This window comes from Coregonus clupeaformis, chromosome 14 (assembly GCF_020615455.1).
Source record: "Coregonus clupeaformis isolate EN_2021a chromosome 14, ASM2061545v1, whole genome shotgun sequence".
NCBI lineage: Eukaryota > Metazoa > Chordata > Actinopteri > Salmoniformes > Salmonidae > Coregonus > Coregonus clupeaformis.
Window position 1 is genome coordinate 879,498 of NC_059205.1, and position 15,501 is coordinate 894,998.

The 15,501-nt window shown below is 41.2% G+C and overlaps 1 protein-coding gene across 1 annotated transcript; it reads right to left on the reverse strand.

The window, feature by feature from the left end:
* Window positions 1–175: 175 nt before the first annotated feature.
* Window positions 176–13,494, reverse strand: LOC121581635 (cell surface glycoprotein 1-like). Its single transcript, XM_041897123.2, has 6 exons — window positions 13,276–13,494; window positions 12,688–12,802; window positions 2,585–2,730; window positions 1,014–2,126; window positions 733–923; window positions 176–356 (listed from the first exon to the last, which is right to left on the reverse strand). Exons 2-6 carry the CDS (start codon window positions 12,785–12,787, stop codon window positions 176–178), a joined length of 1,731 nt encoding a protein of 576 aa, XP_041753057.1. The 5' UTR covers window positions 12,788–12,802; window positions 13,276–13,494.
* Window positions 13,495–15,501: the final 2,007 nt, after the last annotated feature.

Sequence of the window (15,501 nt, forward strand, 5' to 3'; positions counted from 1 at the left end):
TGTTCAGCGGTGACTAAATATCATGTTGATATAAGTTGAATGAAGATAATGTCTAAACTAGTCTAAACATCCATCTTGAAATTGTTATCAGTTATAAAGGTGATATTTTTTTTAAATTACAGTAATATATTCAGGTTATACTATTATCATTCTACACACAATTCAATTATTTGAATTAAAGACCATACCGGGTGATAAACATTTCTTTGCCATTTATGTTCCAAGTTCCAAAGAGACTTTCAGATCTTAAGAATATCCGGTCAGTTTTTGAGTTCAGTTTGAAGTCTTTGGAAATGATGGCATGGAAATAGATGGTGAGGTCATCACTTCTACGGACCTGTCGTGTGCTTGGTGGCCTTTTTGAAAAGACAAGTAACAAGAGAAAAACATTACATTTCCAATATCTAATTGATCATAACATTCAACACTCAAAATAATTTATATTTACATTATTTACTTTTTCTGCTGTTAAATGTTATGATATTCTTGCACCAAAAAAATACTGGGTCCAGGATAGTTACACTAGTCTTAGATGGTTGTTCCCTCCCACCACTGGGTCCAGGAAAGTTACACTAGTCCCTTCCAATGTTGCTTTACACATGGCCAAAGCAGCCATAAAATGACTAAAATTCATCAAATGCAAACATGTGTTACAAATGGCATTGGGACTACTGGTTGGTGAAGATTAAACTGTGACAGGAAACATACATTTAAATATAAGACTGAACTTACAACTGAGGAGGCAGTGGCTGATGTTGGAAGCGGTCTTCATTGCGTTGGTTCGGAGGCAGATTTTTATCTGCAGGTGGGGCGTCAATAGTAGATGACTTGGAGGCATCACCACCACCCGTATTACTCAGCTTCTCTGGCTCCTTGTTTGGCTTGGAAGCCACTTGTCTTGATTCTTGAGGCTTGTCACCAGCCTAATTAAAGTGCAAGAATGTTACAGTACAAAAAAAAATGCAGTTCATTCCACATGCTGAACAATAACAGAATATACATATATTTATTACCTCGGCCTTGTGGGATCCAGAAACAAAGTTCCGGAAGTTTGCTTCATCTTTGCTGCTCTGGTCTCTGTGGTTACTGGCTCCAACCCCCTGCCTCCTGGACAGATCTCCCGTCTCCTGAGAGGTCCCCACCAGAACGTCTTTATATGACAGCTGCCCTACTGGTTGACTTGGAACTGAAGCAGGTCCTGCTTCGTTCTGATCTTTTCTCTCAGATGTCTTCTCTGGCACCTCCTGTGTTACTGTGGCAGCAGGACTAGCAGGTTGTGCTTGACTAGTGTTTGGCTCATCGGTTGGGTCAGAACCCCTCTGATCATCAGGGGACACTTGGGATTGGTCAACACACTTCTTTGGGTCTGCCTCATTGGTGGTATTCTCGTCGGCCTGGTTACTAGAGGTCTTCAGTTCATTCTGACCTCTAACCTCTGTGTTATCTTCACCTTCAAGGCTTTTTGATGTCTCCCTTGACCCGTGTGATGTCCCCTTCAGGACATCCTCATCCAAGAGTTTACTGGCTGGTTGAGTCGGGTTTGAGGCAGGTCCTCCTGTGTTCTGATCAGCTGTCTCGGGTGTGGATGAGGCGATCTTGTCAGGTAACTCCTGTGTGACTGATGTAGGACTAGGTCGTGTTAGACTTGGGTTTGGCTCATTCATTGGTGCGCCTACATTTACCTTTGATGGACCCTTGGCCTGGTCTTCTGGCAGTGTCTGGTGGGGGGATGGGATTGGAGAGGCTATAGGTATGGTTGGAGTACAAGTAGATGTGGCAGTGTTGACAGGAGGGCCAGCAGGTGTGGCAGTGTTGACAGGAAGTGGGCCAGCCAGTGTGGCAGTGTTGACAGGAAGTGGGCCAGCCGGTGTGGCAGTGTTGACAGGAAGTGGGCCAGCCGGTGTGGCAGTGTTGACAGGGAGTGGGCCAGCCGGTGTGGCAGTGTTGACAGGAAGTGGGCCAGCCGGTGTGGCAGTGTTGACAGGAAGTGGGCCAGCCGGTGTGGCAGTGTTGACAGGAGGGCCATCCACCGCTGGAGTAGGAGTAGAGCTCTCACTGCCAGACAACTCCTCTTTCTCTTGACGTGTGTCGGTGCTCAGCTCAGTAGCGCTGGGAGAGCCTCCATTCTATGAACAAAGTATACAAAAATGAAGACTTTTAACACATCGCAATCATTAAGGATCAGCATTTCTGATTCATAATCCCTGCTAGCACTGAAGATTAAAGCTTTCCCATTCCACGCTAAATTCACTGGGTTCCCTTGATGTAAAACCCACGTCTGGTCACATCCTAACTGCACAAAGTGAAAGTGTGACTGGTTCTGTAAAAAAATATATAACTGTAAATGCCTTATCTCATAATAATGATACTCTGACTTAATGACAGCCGTTGAGTCATTTAAAAACAAGTTACATAGAGAAAATATTATAAGCTGTTTAATAAGACATTATAAAGGCTCATCCGTGCTTATAACAGGAAATAAAACATTATAACTGTCCGCTTTAAGTAAAGTGTTACCGAATGTTTAAATATGTAAAACAATCCTCTGACTCCGCATACACTGTATTCAAGTGGATATTGAGACCTTTTTCTTGAGATTGCCCCCTGGTTCTTCACTGGAGTGTTTCAGAGGTGTGTCGGTCTTGTTCCCTGATGATGTCAGTGGTTCATCCTCCTTCTGGGGCTCTGCTTCACGGACCACAGATGTTTGGTGCTCTGAAGTGGTCCCATCTGACATGGAGGGCAAGTCATTTAGATCAACAGCAACCTCATGATAGTCATGCAACCACTCCTACCTTTCACATATTACTTTTCTGATTTGCTTCCTTGTCCTGGACAATGCTGTATACATAGGGCCTTTCTGGGTAAGGTCACATGATCAGGAGAAGCGACTGCATGGGTATGCATATGGAACAGTCTAAATTGGATCCTTGGGGCTTCCAACTCTGACATCACCCCATTGAAGTTGAAATAAAAAAAAAGGTTAAGGTTAGGATAAGGTGATATTCTGACTTAATGGCAGCCATTGTGAGTCATTTCAAAACGAGGTTAGGGTAAGGGTAGAGGTTTAGCGTAGGGACGTCCCAAGGAATCCCGGATAGCAATAACCGTATGCATACTCCTGGCCATAGATATGGATACTGTATGGCAGGGGTTCTCAAACTCAGGGCCAGCGTTATGGGCGCGCCTTAGGGGGCGTGGCCAGCCCTACCGTACCTCCTGGCCCGTTCAAATAAAATGGTTGAATGAAAAAAATATATACAGTTGAAGTCTGAAGTTTACATACACCTTAGCCAAATACATTTAAACTCAGTTTTTCACAATTCCTGACATTTAATCCTAGTACAAATTCCCTGTCTTAGGTCAGTTAGGATCACCACTTTATTTTAAGAATGTGAAATGTCAGAATAATAGTAGAGAGAATTATTTATTTCAGCTTTTATTTCTTTCATCACATTCCCAGTGGGTCAGAAGTTTACATACACTCAATTAGTATTTGGTAGCATTGCCTTTAAATTGTTTAACTTGGGTCAAACGTTTCAGGTAGCCTTCCACAAGTTTCTCACAATAAGTTGGGTGAACTTTGGCCCATTCCTCCTGACAGAGCTGGTGTAACTGAGTCAGGTTTGTAGGCCTCCTTGCTCGCACACGCTTTTTCAGTTCTGCCCACACATGTTCTATAGGATTGAGGTCAGGGCTTTGTCATGGCCACTCCAATACCTTGACTTTGTTGTCCTTAAGCCATTTTGCCACAACTTTGGAAGTATGCTTTGGGTCACTGTCCATTTGGAAGACCCATTTGCGACCAAGCTTTAACTTCCTGACTGATGTCTTGAGATCTTGCTTCAATATATCCACATCATTTTCCTTCCTCATGATGCCATTTATTTTGTGAAGTGCACCAGTCCCTCCTGCAGCAAAGCACCCCCACAGCATGATGCTGCCACCCTCGTGCTTCACCGTCGGGATGGTGTTTGTCGGCTTGCAAGCGTCCCCCTTTTTCCTCCAAACATAACGATGGTCATTATGGCAAAACAGTTATATTTTTGTTTCATCAGACCAGAGGACATTTCTCCAAAAAGTACGATCTTTGTCCCCATGTGCAGTTGCAAACCGTAGTTTGGCTTTTTTTATGGCAAACTATAGTTTGTTAACAAGAAATGTGTGGATTGGTTGAAAAACGAGTTTTAATGACTCCAACCTAAGCGTATGTAAACTTCCGACTTCAAATGTACGTTTTGCTACAACACTGATTTAATGTATGATATAGGCCATTTAAAGTTAAAATTACCTCAACAATAATTGTATTGTTAAATAAAAAATTAAATATGGCTCAAGTAATTATGACTGACAGGGTTTTAGACCTATCATATGCATCATGAAGTCACCTCTCTTTTTACCGCCATTTCAAATTAGCAGTGGGTGGAGCGTTAGTTAAACACAACAGCCTCAGTGATCAGTAGGCCCGCCTACCTTCAAAATGGAGATTAGAAATTGGTTTAAAAAAAGAATACATCAACTGCTGCAACAAGTACAGCTGAAACTCCACTCGCCCGAAACCGCTGCTACAGTTGCTAGGCGATCATGGCAACGTGGCAACGCCCACAGAGTTCATTTTATTAGTATTATATAATGTTTCTTAGGACAAAGTAATAACCAGTGGCGGCTGGCCGATAGAGGGCGCTAGGGCGCCGCCCCCTTAAATAAAATTATTTAAAAATAATAAAATAAAAAATAAATAAAAATAATAATAATAATAATAAAAACATCAGTATGTCAATATTTGTGTGTTTGAAATATGGAATGCACACAGTAATATGTGTAAGATATGATAGAAAATCATATTCGCAACCTTTCCTCTGCCTGTCAAACGCCTCGTCAGCTCTGGGCGATACAGAAAGTGCCCCGAGGAGGCGGGTCTACGTAGCAGTTAAGCCAATTGCTAATTTAAGATATGAATGTATGACATAAAATGTAGCCAATCAGCGATCTTAAATCGAATCCAAGGAGGGCGATTATTTTATCGCCCCAAGCTCGCCCCTGATAAAATAAGGACCGGGCTCCAGTGGCGCCATTTTTACTAGACGACAATGGCGAGCGCAAACGTTACTCCTCCAAGACCCAACCCTAACTCGGTGAAATCTCTCCTCCAAGATCCGTTTGAGAGGAGAACTTTGTCAGAGAAAGTTCGGGTGAAAGAGCTGGGCCCAGATCAACCTGACCTCTCAATCAGACAGCAGGCTAGCGAGAAAGGGAAGCAGTATATGCGCGGCTTCTCCCGTAGCTGGTACACCAGGAAGGCTTGGCTAGCTGGGTGCACTGATGCTAATGCTTTATTTTGCTTTCCGTGCTTGCTTTTTAAAACGACGGGGTCAGATTCAGCATGGACAGGTACCGGAGTGAGGGATATGAAGCACCTGTCAGAGAAGGTAAAGAAACATGAGAACACCAGGGCACACATGGACAACTCTGTAAAGCTAGCTGTATTAGGAAGGGTGAACATTGCTACGCAGCTGGATGACGGCCACAGGATTGCGGTGAGGAAACACAATGAGGAGGTGGATAAAAACAGGCACATTCTATCCAAAATTATCGATTGTGTGAAGTTCTGTGGGGCTTTTAAGTTGGCCTTGCGTGGGCACGAGGAGACTGACTCCTCGGACAACCCCGGCATTTTCCGGGGCTTAGTGGATTTTGTTGCCTCCCTCGACAGTGTGCTGGAGGAGCACCTGAAGACAGCTACCGTTTTTAAGGGCACGTCAAAGACGATACAGAACGAGCTGTTGGACTGTATGCTGTCAGTGCTTAAGGATTACATCCTGGAGGAAGTAAAGAGTGCTGATTTTATCGCCATTCAAGCTGACGAGACGACTGACGTTTCCACCCACTGCCAGTTGGTGCTTGTGATACGCTACATCGATGCTAAAAGTAACGTCCAAGAGCGTTTTTGAGTTCATTTTGATCGAGAACGCAACCGCCGACACCATCGCTACAGCGCTGCTGGAGAGGCTCAGCACCATACTCTCACATGGACAAAAGGCCAAACTTATTGCCCAGGCTTACGACGGAGCAAGTGTGATGAGGGGAGCCACCGGCGGAGTGCAGCGTAAAATAGTGGATGTGTACGAAAATGCGCACTACGTCCACTGCTATGCACATCAGCTGAACCTCATCATGCAGCAGGCTACTTCACGCATCCCCAGGATCGGCACTTTCTTTTCCGACCTTGCAGGATTTTCTGCTTTCTTCTCCAGGTCTCCCAAGCGAACCACCGTGCTTGAGCGAAGTGGTTCGCATAGACTCCCAGAGCCTCTACAACACGGTGGAACTTCCACAGTCGCGCTGTAAACACTGTGTACGAGTACAGGGATGACCTCCTAACGTGTTTCCAGACCATCAGAGACTCTGGGAACTTTGATGCCCCGACTGTCAGAGAGGCGGGGGCTTTGTGAGGATGCTCGAAGACGAGGCTTTCTGTTTTTTCCTGGCACTGTTCCACAAGATCATGCCAAATGTGGACATGCTTTTCAGCCAGCTGCAGAAGAGGAACATCGACCCTGTCTTCATTAAAGCACTTGTCCAGAGGTTCACAGACAGCATGCTAACAATCAGGTAAATAACTATATTTACTATTGGCTGATAAAGATGTTGTTAGAAAGATGAATAGTTCACTTACAACAGTTTAAAAGCCTAAATGTGTCTGGTCATCAAAGTGAGTGATTATCATAGAGCCGTCACAATTATATTTGTTTTAGTATTTTAAAAGGAAAGAGAAGACACAATCAGACGTTGATAATAATGCAGGAAAGTACTACACAGTTTGTAATAATTATTCAGGTGTCCACCAGGTCAATTTCTAGAAGAGGCCTAGTTGTTATTGAAGATTAACTTTATTGCTAAGTGCACAGCAGAACAAAATGATGTTGCATCCCTCTCACAAATGTAATAGAAAAAGGCTTTAAAACGTAATAACATCAGTTAATTATGTACATCACAGGTTAAAAGCAGTTACTAGACATAGTTTGTGTGTATATACACACTATCTGTCTGTCTGTCTGTCTGTCTGTCTGTCTGTCTATATATATATATAAAAGTCACTGGTTGTGTGTTGAGGGGGAATTACAGTGAGTTAAGAAGTCTGATTGCAAGTTATCAAATTAAACTTTATTTTTGGACCCAGGGCCTCAATTCCCTCTTTGTGTGGGGACAGCGCATCTGACGAGCAGCAACAGCCCATCAAGCGACGGAGGATGCTGGGACCAGGAGAACAACAGAGGTTGGCTATAGAGGTAAGTTGTGATGTAATTGTCAGTGTTTCCCCCTAGAACTTTTTTCAGGCCTGGTAGTATGTAGCCAAAACCCTGAACAATCAGCACCTTGGTAATCATATACTTGAGTTGGACATAGGCATGTGTCAGTCAGGATCACTTGCATCAAAATAGCTTAATTGCAAATTAAAGCTGATGATGTATCTTTTACAGGTATGTGATACCATCCTGAGTCATGCCAAAGAGAGGTTCTCCTTCACCCAGCACCTCATCAGCGCAACACTATTGCACGGAGAGTTGTTCCCACAACACAGTGTGAAGTTCCCCGATACAGCGCTTGAAACAACCGTGGAGGCGTACCCCATGTTGAACAAGGCCAAGCTCAAAACCGAACTGTCCCTCATCTATGAGAACAGTGAGTTCAAGGCTTGTAGTGGTGCAGTGCCCCTGTACCAGTTCTTCATGGAGAACAACCTTCATAGCACTTTCACAGAGACTGCCAGCCTCCTCAAGATCCTCATCACCACACCCATGACAACTGCTGAGTCAGAAAGGTGCTTCTCTACACTGAAAAGGATCAAGACCTTCCTGAGAAACAGCATGACACAGGATCGCCTGAACGCTCTGGCCATGCTCTCCATGGAGAAGAAACTTGTCAGGGACATTCCTGACTTTAATCAAAGGGGTCATTGAGAGGTTTGCCACTCAGAAGGACAGACGGGCAAAATTCCTGTACAAATAAGATGACAGACACACACACACAGAGCAGCTCTGGCCGCATGTTTCTTTGTATATAGTTGACCTTAGCATAAAAAATCCAGTTATATATGGTACTCTAGAAAGTCTTAATAGTGTCTTTGCTAATATTACTGTAAATATGTTGTTTTGTATCAATTAATTGTTGCAGTTCTGGAGCACATTAACAATTAGTCACATTTAGTATGATCATAAAATACTGTATGCTATTCTTCCAGTCAAAGGTTTGAGTTCATCCACTTGATATCCATTTCTATATTATACATCCTTTTATACAGTGTAAGATTTCCTATAAACTTTATAATAATTTCATGTTATTGTCCACTTTCCACTCTGTTCTGACAGCATGCCTGTTGCGTTGCCTGTTTACTACCAATGGTGAAAAGTTCACTTTAAATGCAAATGAAAGGCTTGGGTTTGTGTAATATGTTTTTGTGTAAGAATGCCTCAACTTTTTAATATTGGCATTAAATAATTACTGAATGTTTCACTGAGCACTGCTGTCCTGCAGTTTGTGTTAAAATATATCGCGATGGTTACAGGAAAAAAAAAGTATGGCACAGCCCCACCGAGAATATTTTTCACCAGCCGCCACTGGTAATAACGGAATTTCTTTGTGATGGCGTATATTCAAATGGATTTATTAAAACAGATGCCCACCTCACATCGCACACTCCCACTCGTCAAAGGTGGCGCCAGCATGCGCATGGGAGGTACAAAAGGCTTATGCCGGCAAGAATGTGGTAAAAATGGGCCTGTTGTTATTTCTATTTTATTTTTGTGAACTAGGTTGCCTCTACATAACTAGGTAGTTATATAGAGGCAATTCTATTTTGGATGCTTCCCAATCTATTTAATTACTGTCGGAATTCATATTGCCTTGGTCTGCAAATGCGAACAAAGATGCGCATTAGCCTATTATAAAGGCGATATCAACATGAACAGCTAAGAGGAGTGTTAGTAAAAGCATTTGAACTTTATTGAAATCTTACTGTATTTCGCTATTTCATGCAGTAGGCCATGCATGATACAAATATCATGGTGCTGAAGTTAGAGATCAATGTACTGTCAATGAGGAAGTTAATGAGGAAGTTAAACGAGGAAGTTAAACGAGGAAGCCTGCTGATCGCCAACAGGCCACGTCAACAAGTGGAACATGACCATGGATATGTAGGCTTATGTTATTACGGGTTTGAAATGCTCTATAACAATGGGAATTTGAATTCCAACCCCACCCGTTATATAAATTGTATTTTTTACATCTCAATAAAGAAGGCTGTTGGCACCTCCCTGAAAAAAAAAAAAAAAACGGGACCGCCCATGGAAATCAAATGCCCGTCCAAATGACCCTTTTTGTGATAGCAAATTAACCCCCCTCATAATAGGAACACAACTCAAGTGAGATAGAAGATAGCCTACAAGGAGTTTTACTATGACTTCTGCAGTGCATGGCCGGATGAACCAAGTCTCGGGCCCTGGGAAAAAACATTTTAAAGCCCCGCCTCTTGGCATCGGAGAGAAAATTATGTAGTTTTCAAGCTAATTTCCTGCAATTCTATATATTTTGTCATGTGGCAGAGACACTACGCATGTGCAGGCCGTCAAATCAAAGGCATTCGATATAAATTAGTTTTTGACTAAAATTAAAACGTGTCAGTTTGTCACTTTTCACGAGGTTGGGAGTAATACCATGTTCAACTACTTAAGACATCGGCTCGAATCTACGTTGTGACTTTAGAATTCTAGAAAATTAACAACCAAGGAAGAATATTTCACTTCCTTCATTTACTTCTGAAACCCCAAATCCCGGCCTGGTCTGCTCGGTCTGTTTCACAAGCGTCCCCGGAAGTCTCGCGATGTTGTTCCTCTGGGTTTTAGAAACTCTGTGCTGTGAGCCTTCCAGGCCCATGATGCCCAGGGTTAAAAACATAAATTGTCTATTAATAATATTACATTGTATTTTATTACACCCTCTAAATGTATTCCACGGATCCCTTGGCCAAACTGTGTTCAATCATTTGTTGTTTGTAATATTTACTTCTAAAATTAAATGTAAAAAATATTTTAGTAAATTATTTTATTGATATGTTTTTTAATCTGGCAGCTGACCCCCTGCAGTATGGACCACACTTTATATGTTGATTTAAATTCAGTATTTTAATAGAATAACATTCTGAACTAAAATATAAAACGCAACATGTAAAGTGTTGGTCCCATGTTTCATGAGCTGAAAGAAAAGATCCAGAAATGTTTCATTCGCACAAGAAGCTTATTTCTCTCAAATGTTGTGCACAAATTTGTTTACATCCCTGTTAGTGAGCATTTCTCCTTTGCCAAGATAATCCATCCACCTGACAGGTGTGGCATATCAAGAAGCTGATTAAACAGTATGATCATTACACATGTGCACTTTGTGCTGGGGACAATAAAAGGCCAACCTAAAATGTGCAGTTTTGTCACAACACAATGCTACAGATGTCTCAAGTTTTGAGGGAGTGTGCAATTGGCATGCTTTATGCAGGAATGTCCACCAGAGCTGTTGGCAGATAATTTTATGTTCATTTCTCTACCATAAGCCGCCTGCAACGTCGTTTTAGAGAATTTGGCAGTACGTCCAACCGGCCTCAAAACCGCAGGCCACGTGTAACCACGCCCGCCCAGGACCTCCACATCCGGCTTCTTCACCTGCAGGATCGTCTGAGACCAGCCACCCGGACAGCTGATGAAATTGTGGGTTTGCACAACCGAAAAAAATCTCTGCACAAACTGTCAGAAACGGTCTCAGGGAAGCTCATCTGCGTGCTCGTCGTCCTCACCAGGGTCATGACCTGACTGCAGTTCGGCGTCGTAACCAACTTCAGTGGGCAAATAACTCAGTAAAATCTTTGAAATTGTTGCCTGTTGCTTTTTATATTTTTGTTCAGTATAATAAAACACAACAGTAATGAACCTAGCCTACCAGCCTGGTCTCATAGACTAGACGTAACATAGTAAAAGTAAATCTGAGACACTCAAATTAATATGATATGTTATGTTTGGTGTGGAGAAGGATATTAAGGCAAAATCTAGTAGGGTCTAGCAACCCAAAGGTTGCGTGTTCGAATCTCATCACGAACAACTTTAGCATTTTAGCTAATTAGTAACTTTGCAACTACTTTTTTTTATCTACTTTGCAACTACTTACCATGTTTGCTAACTCTTCCCCTAAACCTAACCCAACTCCTAACCTTAACCCCTAACCTGAACCCCTTGCCTAGCTAACGTTAGCCACCTAGCTAATGTTAGCTACAACAAATTGGAATTCATAACATATCATACGTTTTGCAAATTCATAAAAGTATTGCATGAATTGCAATTCTTAACATGTACGAATTGCAATTCGTAAACATATCATATGAAATGGTTGATGGACATCCATTAATGAATACACACCATATGAAACGTAACATATCATACTAACTCCCGGATTTACTTTTACTATGTTAGGTCTACCCGAGTCCAGGTTGAGCCTACTAAAAGGGTGTGGTTGCATAACATCTAGTTAGTCTAGCCTGTTATAATGCATAGCCTAATGCTGGTCATACACTACAAACTTCTAATATCATAACTTGGACATGTTCACATTTCCTGATTTCCTTGGTCCCAAATCTTTCATTCCGTCCATCCTCAACCCCAGGATGTTGGTGCATTACATTACACGATAATTACCTAGTTGATCCTGCCCTGAGTTTCTCGGTTATTGTAGGAAAAAAATGCAGATGCAAACAGTGAGCATTCATTTTTCCCATATTGGATTTTGGAAACACTTAAAGTAAGGGCGATGTTTCGTGTAGGATAACCCTGGCATGACGTTTTGATAACTATGTAAATCTCTTTCGGACAAGGTGACTTTTATCAATATATCCGGCTCTATTTACTTTCAGATTCGAAAATGCTAATTAGCATCAAAGTAGACATTATGCAAGACTACAAATCCCTGCAAGCTCCTGCACCTCACCTCTAGCTGACACCTTTGCTAACAGGTATTGTGTCAATTTAAAACTTGCCCAAGACAGTTCACAGAATTGTCCATTTAAAGAAATGTAGCCAATTTATTCATTACTACATTTAGCAAACATTAGATAGTTAATCCAGAGATTCTTACCTTTACCTCGATTCGACAGTCTTGCCCAGATCATCATGGCATTTGAAGTTCTTTATGATAGCCATATTGGCAGCTAATTAGCGTTTCATTTGTTGGGAGTAAATACAGGCGAATATATTGATAAATATCACCTTCTCCGAGAGAGATTTACACGGTTATCAAAACGTCACACCAGGGTAAGCCTTTACGAAACACAACCCTTATTTAGGGTGTTTCTAAAATCCCCCTTGGGAAAATTGAATGGTGGAAAACAATTGGAGCCATTTCCCCGTTTGACCGCTAGGTTTAATGGTTATTATGACTCATACTGTGGTACTCTATTTGGTTGTTTTAACTGCCAGATCCAGTCTACCTCCGAAAATAACAAAAGGTCCTTGGACTTTAAGGAGTAACGGTAGGCTCCTTATGAGTACATCTTGGGCTAAGTGTAAGCATCAAAATATGATAGCTTTATTCCCCGCCATTCATATATCACATACTTGAAATAGTAAACAAATATATAGATAAATGATATATTACCTGTGGTGCAAACTTGAGCAGCTAACGTTAACTTGAAGCCGCATTCACTGCAGAATTTAGACGATTCTGCCGCTTGGTGCCCACATTCAGGACAATTCATCTTGATGTAGTCGATCTGTTTGCGATCATAAACACGCCATGATTACAAACCATTCATATAACGATTCAGCAGCCTGATCAGTATGCTTTCACTTTCAATCTGCCAACGCCTCATCGAAAGTTATCGTTGGGCTCATGACTTTTCAAAGTAGGCTATCGCTCTAGCCTATCAAAAATGAATTACAATGAATATTGAGGTAACTGTGATTTGGAATTAATTTCAACTACCTGCAGAACTGTAAGAAACAGTTTCTCACTTTTCTATCAAGAAGAGGACTTGACCAAACTAGCTTACTTGTCCCATTAACCAAGATTTGTTTTTGCTTTTGTCATGCTGTGCCGGTGATAACCAGTTTTACCCGTAAGATCATGGTCAACGAGTAATTTTAACACCTGCTGCGCCACTCCATTTAACATAATTTTGACAAAACAATGAAATATTAAGCCCAATAATATTGACAAATACAACATACAAAAATATACATTCACCTTTTACATGGTAATTAGTTCGAGTCACTCAATAAGCATAGTCTTCCCTTTTTGTCGACTCTTCTTCAAGCTGTCAACTCGTCTGGTTGATACTGAAAGTCGTTTGAAGATATAATGCACGATATACTGTACTTTCGTTTCCTGAGAAAAGGGTGGAAACTTTCCCTGTACAAATATGGATTAGGCACACGGTGCGTTATTTTTTTGACAAAGTGGCATAAGCTTGTAGGCCTACTTCTAATCATGTTTGTCATTTAACTTTTCACTACCTAGCCTAGTGGTTGCCTTTAATTTCTTACATTCACTGCTAAAATTGACCGCCAAGATATCATACTAAAAACATTCCGCTATTAATAGATGTCAAGAGCTTTTGACTGCGTGGTCCCCAGAATGGAACTGTTTCGGAACCACTGACTTTGCCTACTTTAAAAGGCACTAACCAATTTTTATTTGACAGATTTACTGACAGCCATCATTTGATGCATGGGTGGTGTCGCATACGGAGTAATTTCAGTGCCAACAGAAATTGTATTTAAATTCCATAAACTTGAATTTGTAATGCATAAATTGAATATTTCATTGATTTAAATATTCTATTGAATATTAAAATGTAATATTTAGATAGTTTCAATATGGTCGATGTTGCATTCATTGTCTACAAACCCTCAGTTAAAGTTGACCAAAATTGCATATTATTTAATTTCTCATATGCGTTCAGATTAATGGGGCGTTCGTGCTTTCGGAGTTATCCGTAGTTTGGAGTGACCGACTGGGAAGTTTCACTTTCACGACCGTCCAAGTCGGACTCCAAGAAACTGTTATGGGCGTTGACATTTTCACCAAAAGATGTCTGCTTGACAATTACAAACTTAATGTGGATAATGTCGCTAGTTTGACCATATTGTCAATGTTAAGCAAGCTAGCTAACTAACTTATCAGCAACGTTAGCAAGTTCAAGTAGTACTGGTTGAAGAATTGTTCAGACTTCTAAAAGGACATGAACACAATCATGTTCGATTTACTGGGAAGTCCCTAATTAACACACTCATTCCCTAATTCACACAACGTGACAAGCACTCAAAAAGGGGTTACCCCTTTTTCAAAGGAACGGAAGTCACTGAAATAAGATGTTAACTAAAACACAGCAGAGGAATAAATACATATTAAAGCACTTCTCTAAGTAAATCAATTCAAAATAAAGCACACATGAGGAAAAAGGACTCAAATAGAACCATAGGCAAGACATACACGTCCACAAAGGCTGAAGGCAGGCGGGAGGAGGCGAGATCAAGTGGGAGGAGGCGAGGTCAAGTGGCAGATAGGCGTGTGAACCACAGACACAACTCTGATATAAAATCGCTTTTCTCAAAGTTGCTGGAATGCCACTTGCGTCCACTTATTTCAGTACATCTGTAACAACCTAAGCATTACAAAACGTATATTCGATCAAATCTTAATATTCTGTTTCGCTACATGGAATGTTTAAACTCGTGAGATCAGGATGGTTCGTACGAGGCTACCTGTTGACGTCACCAGGCTGTAAATGAGTTAATAGACCAATAACAAAGAGTTCCAAACCTCTGCCAATAACAGCTCGTTTTCAGTTTTCCCCTCCCCACTCAAACCACTTCTCTTTGTGCCAGGCTGGGTTCAAATGCATTTCGTTTAATGTTTCTGTATTTGTATTTTTTTTTTTTTTTTACAGCTCTAGGGTTATAATTATTGCTTGGATAACTTTTGCTGTTATGTATAGATTTATTTTTCACTCTTTATGCGGTGCGCACTGCACAAAACACAGGAATAATTATTAATGAATTATCACAGTGAATTATTGTAATGTTTGTTTGTGTCAATTAATCCCATAAGGGATGGGTTGCCAACTGGCGATTTGACACGGAAAATAAAATGTTATTCATTCATTCATTCCCAGACAGTCCTAGCAAATTCTTGCTTCAGAAGCTATGTTTGTTTCTTTTTTACCATTACACAGTAAGGTTCTTAATTGTTAGCCAGAAATTATTTCATATTGAGACAAAAACAGCTGCATTGAACCTTGTTTCATTTAATGGCAGTTTCCAATTGCAATACAGCTTTATCATAAAATGAGTCAACAGTGGCAGATGACGAACGAAAGGTCCTACAAGGGAAACAAAAAGCCACATCAGCCTTTGCTGAGTATTCTAACGACCAGTCTCTCCATCGAAACCAAGTAATCACAAAATAGTG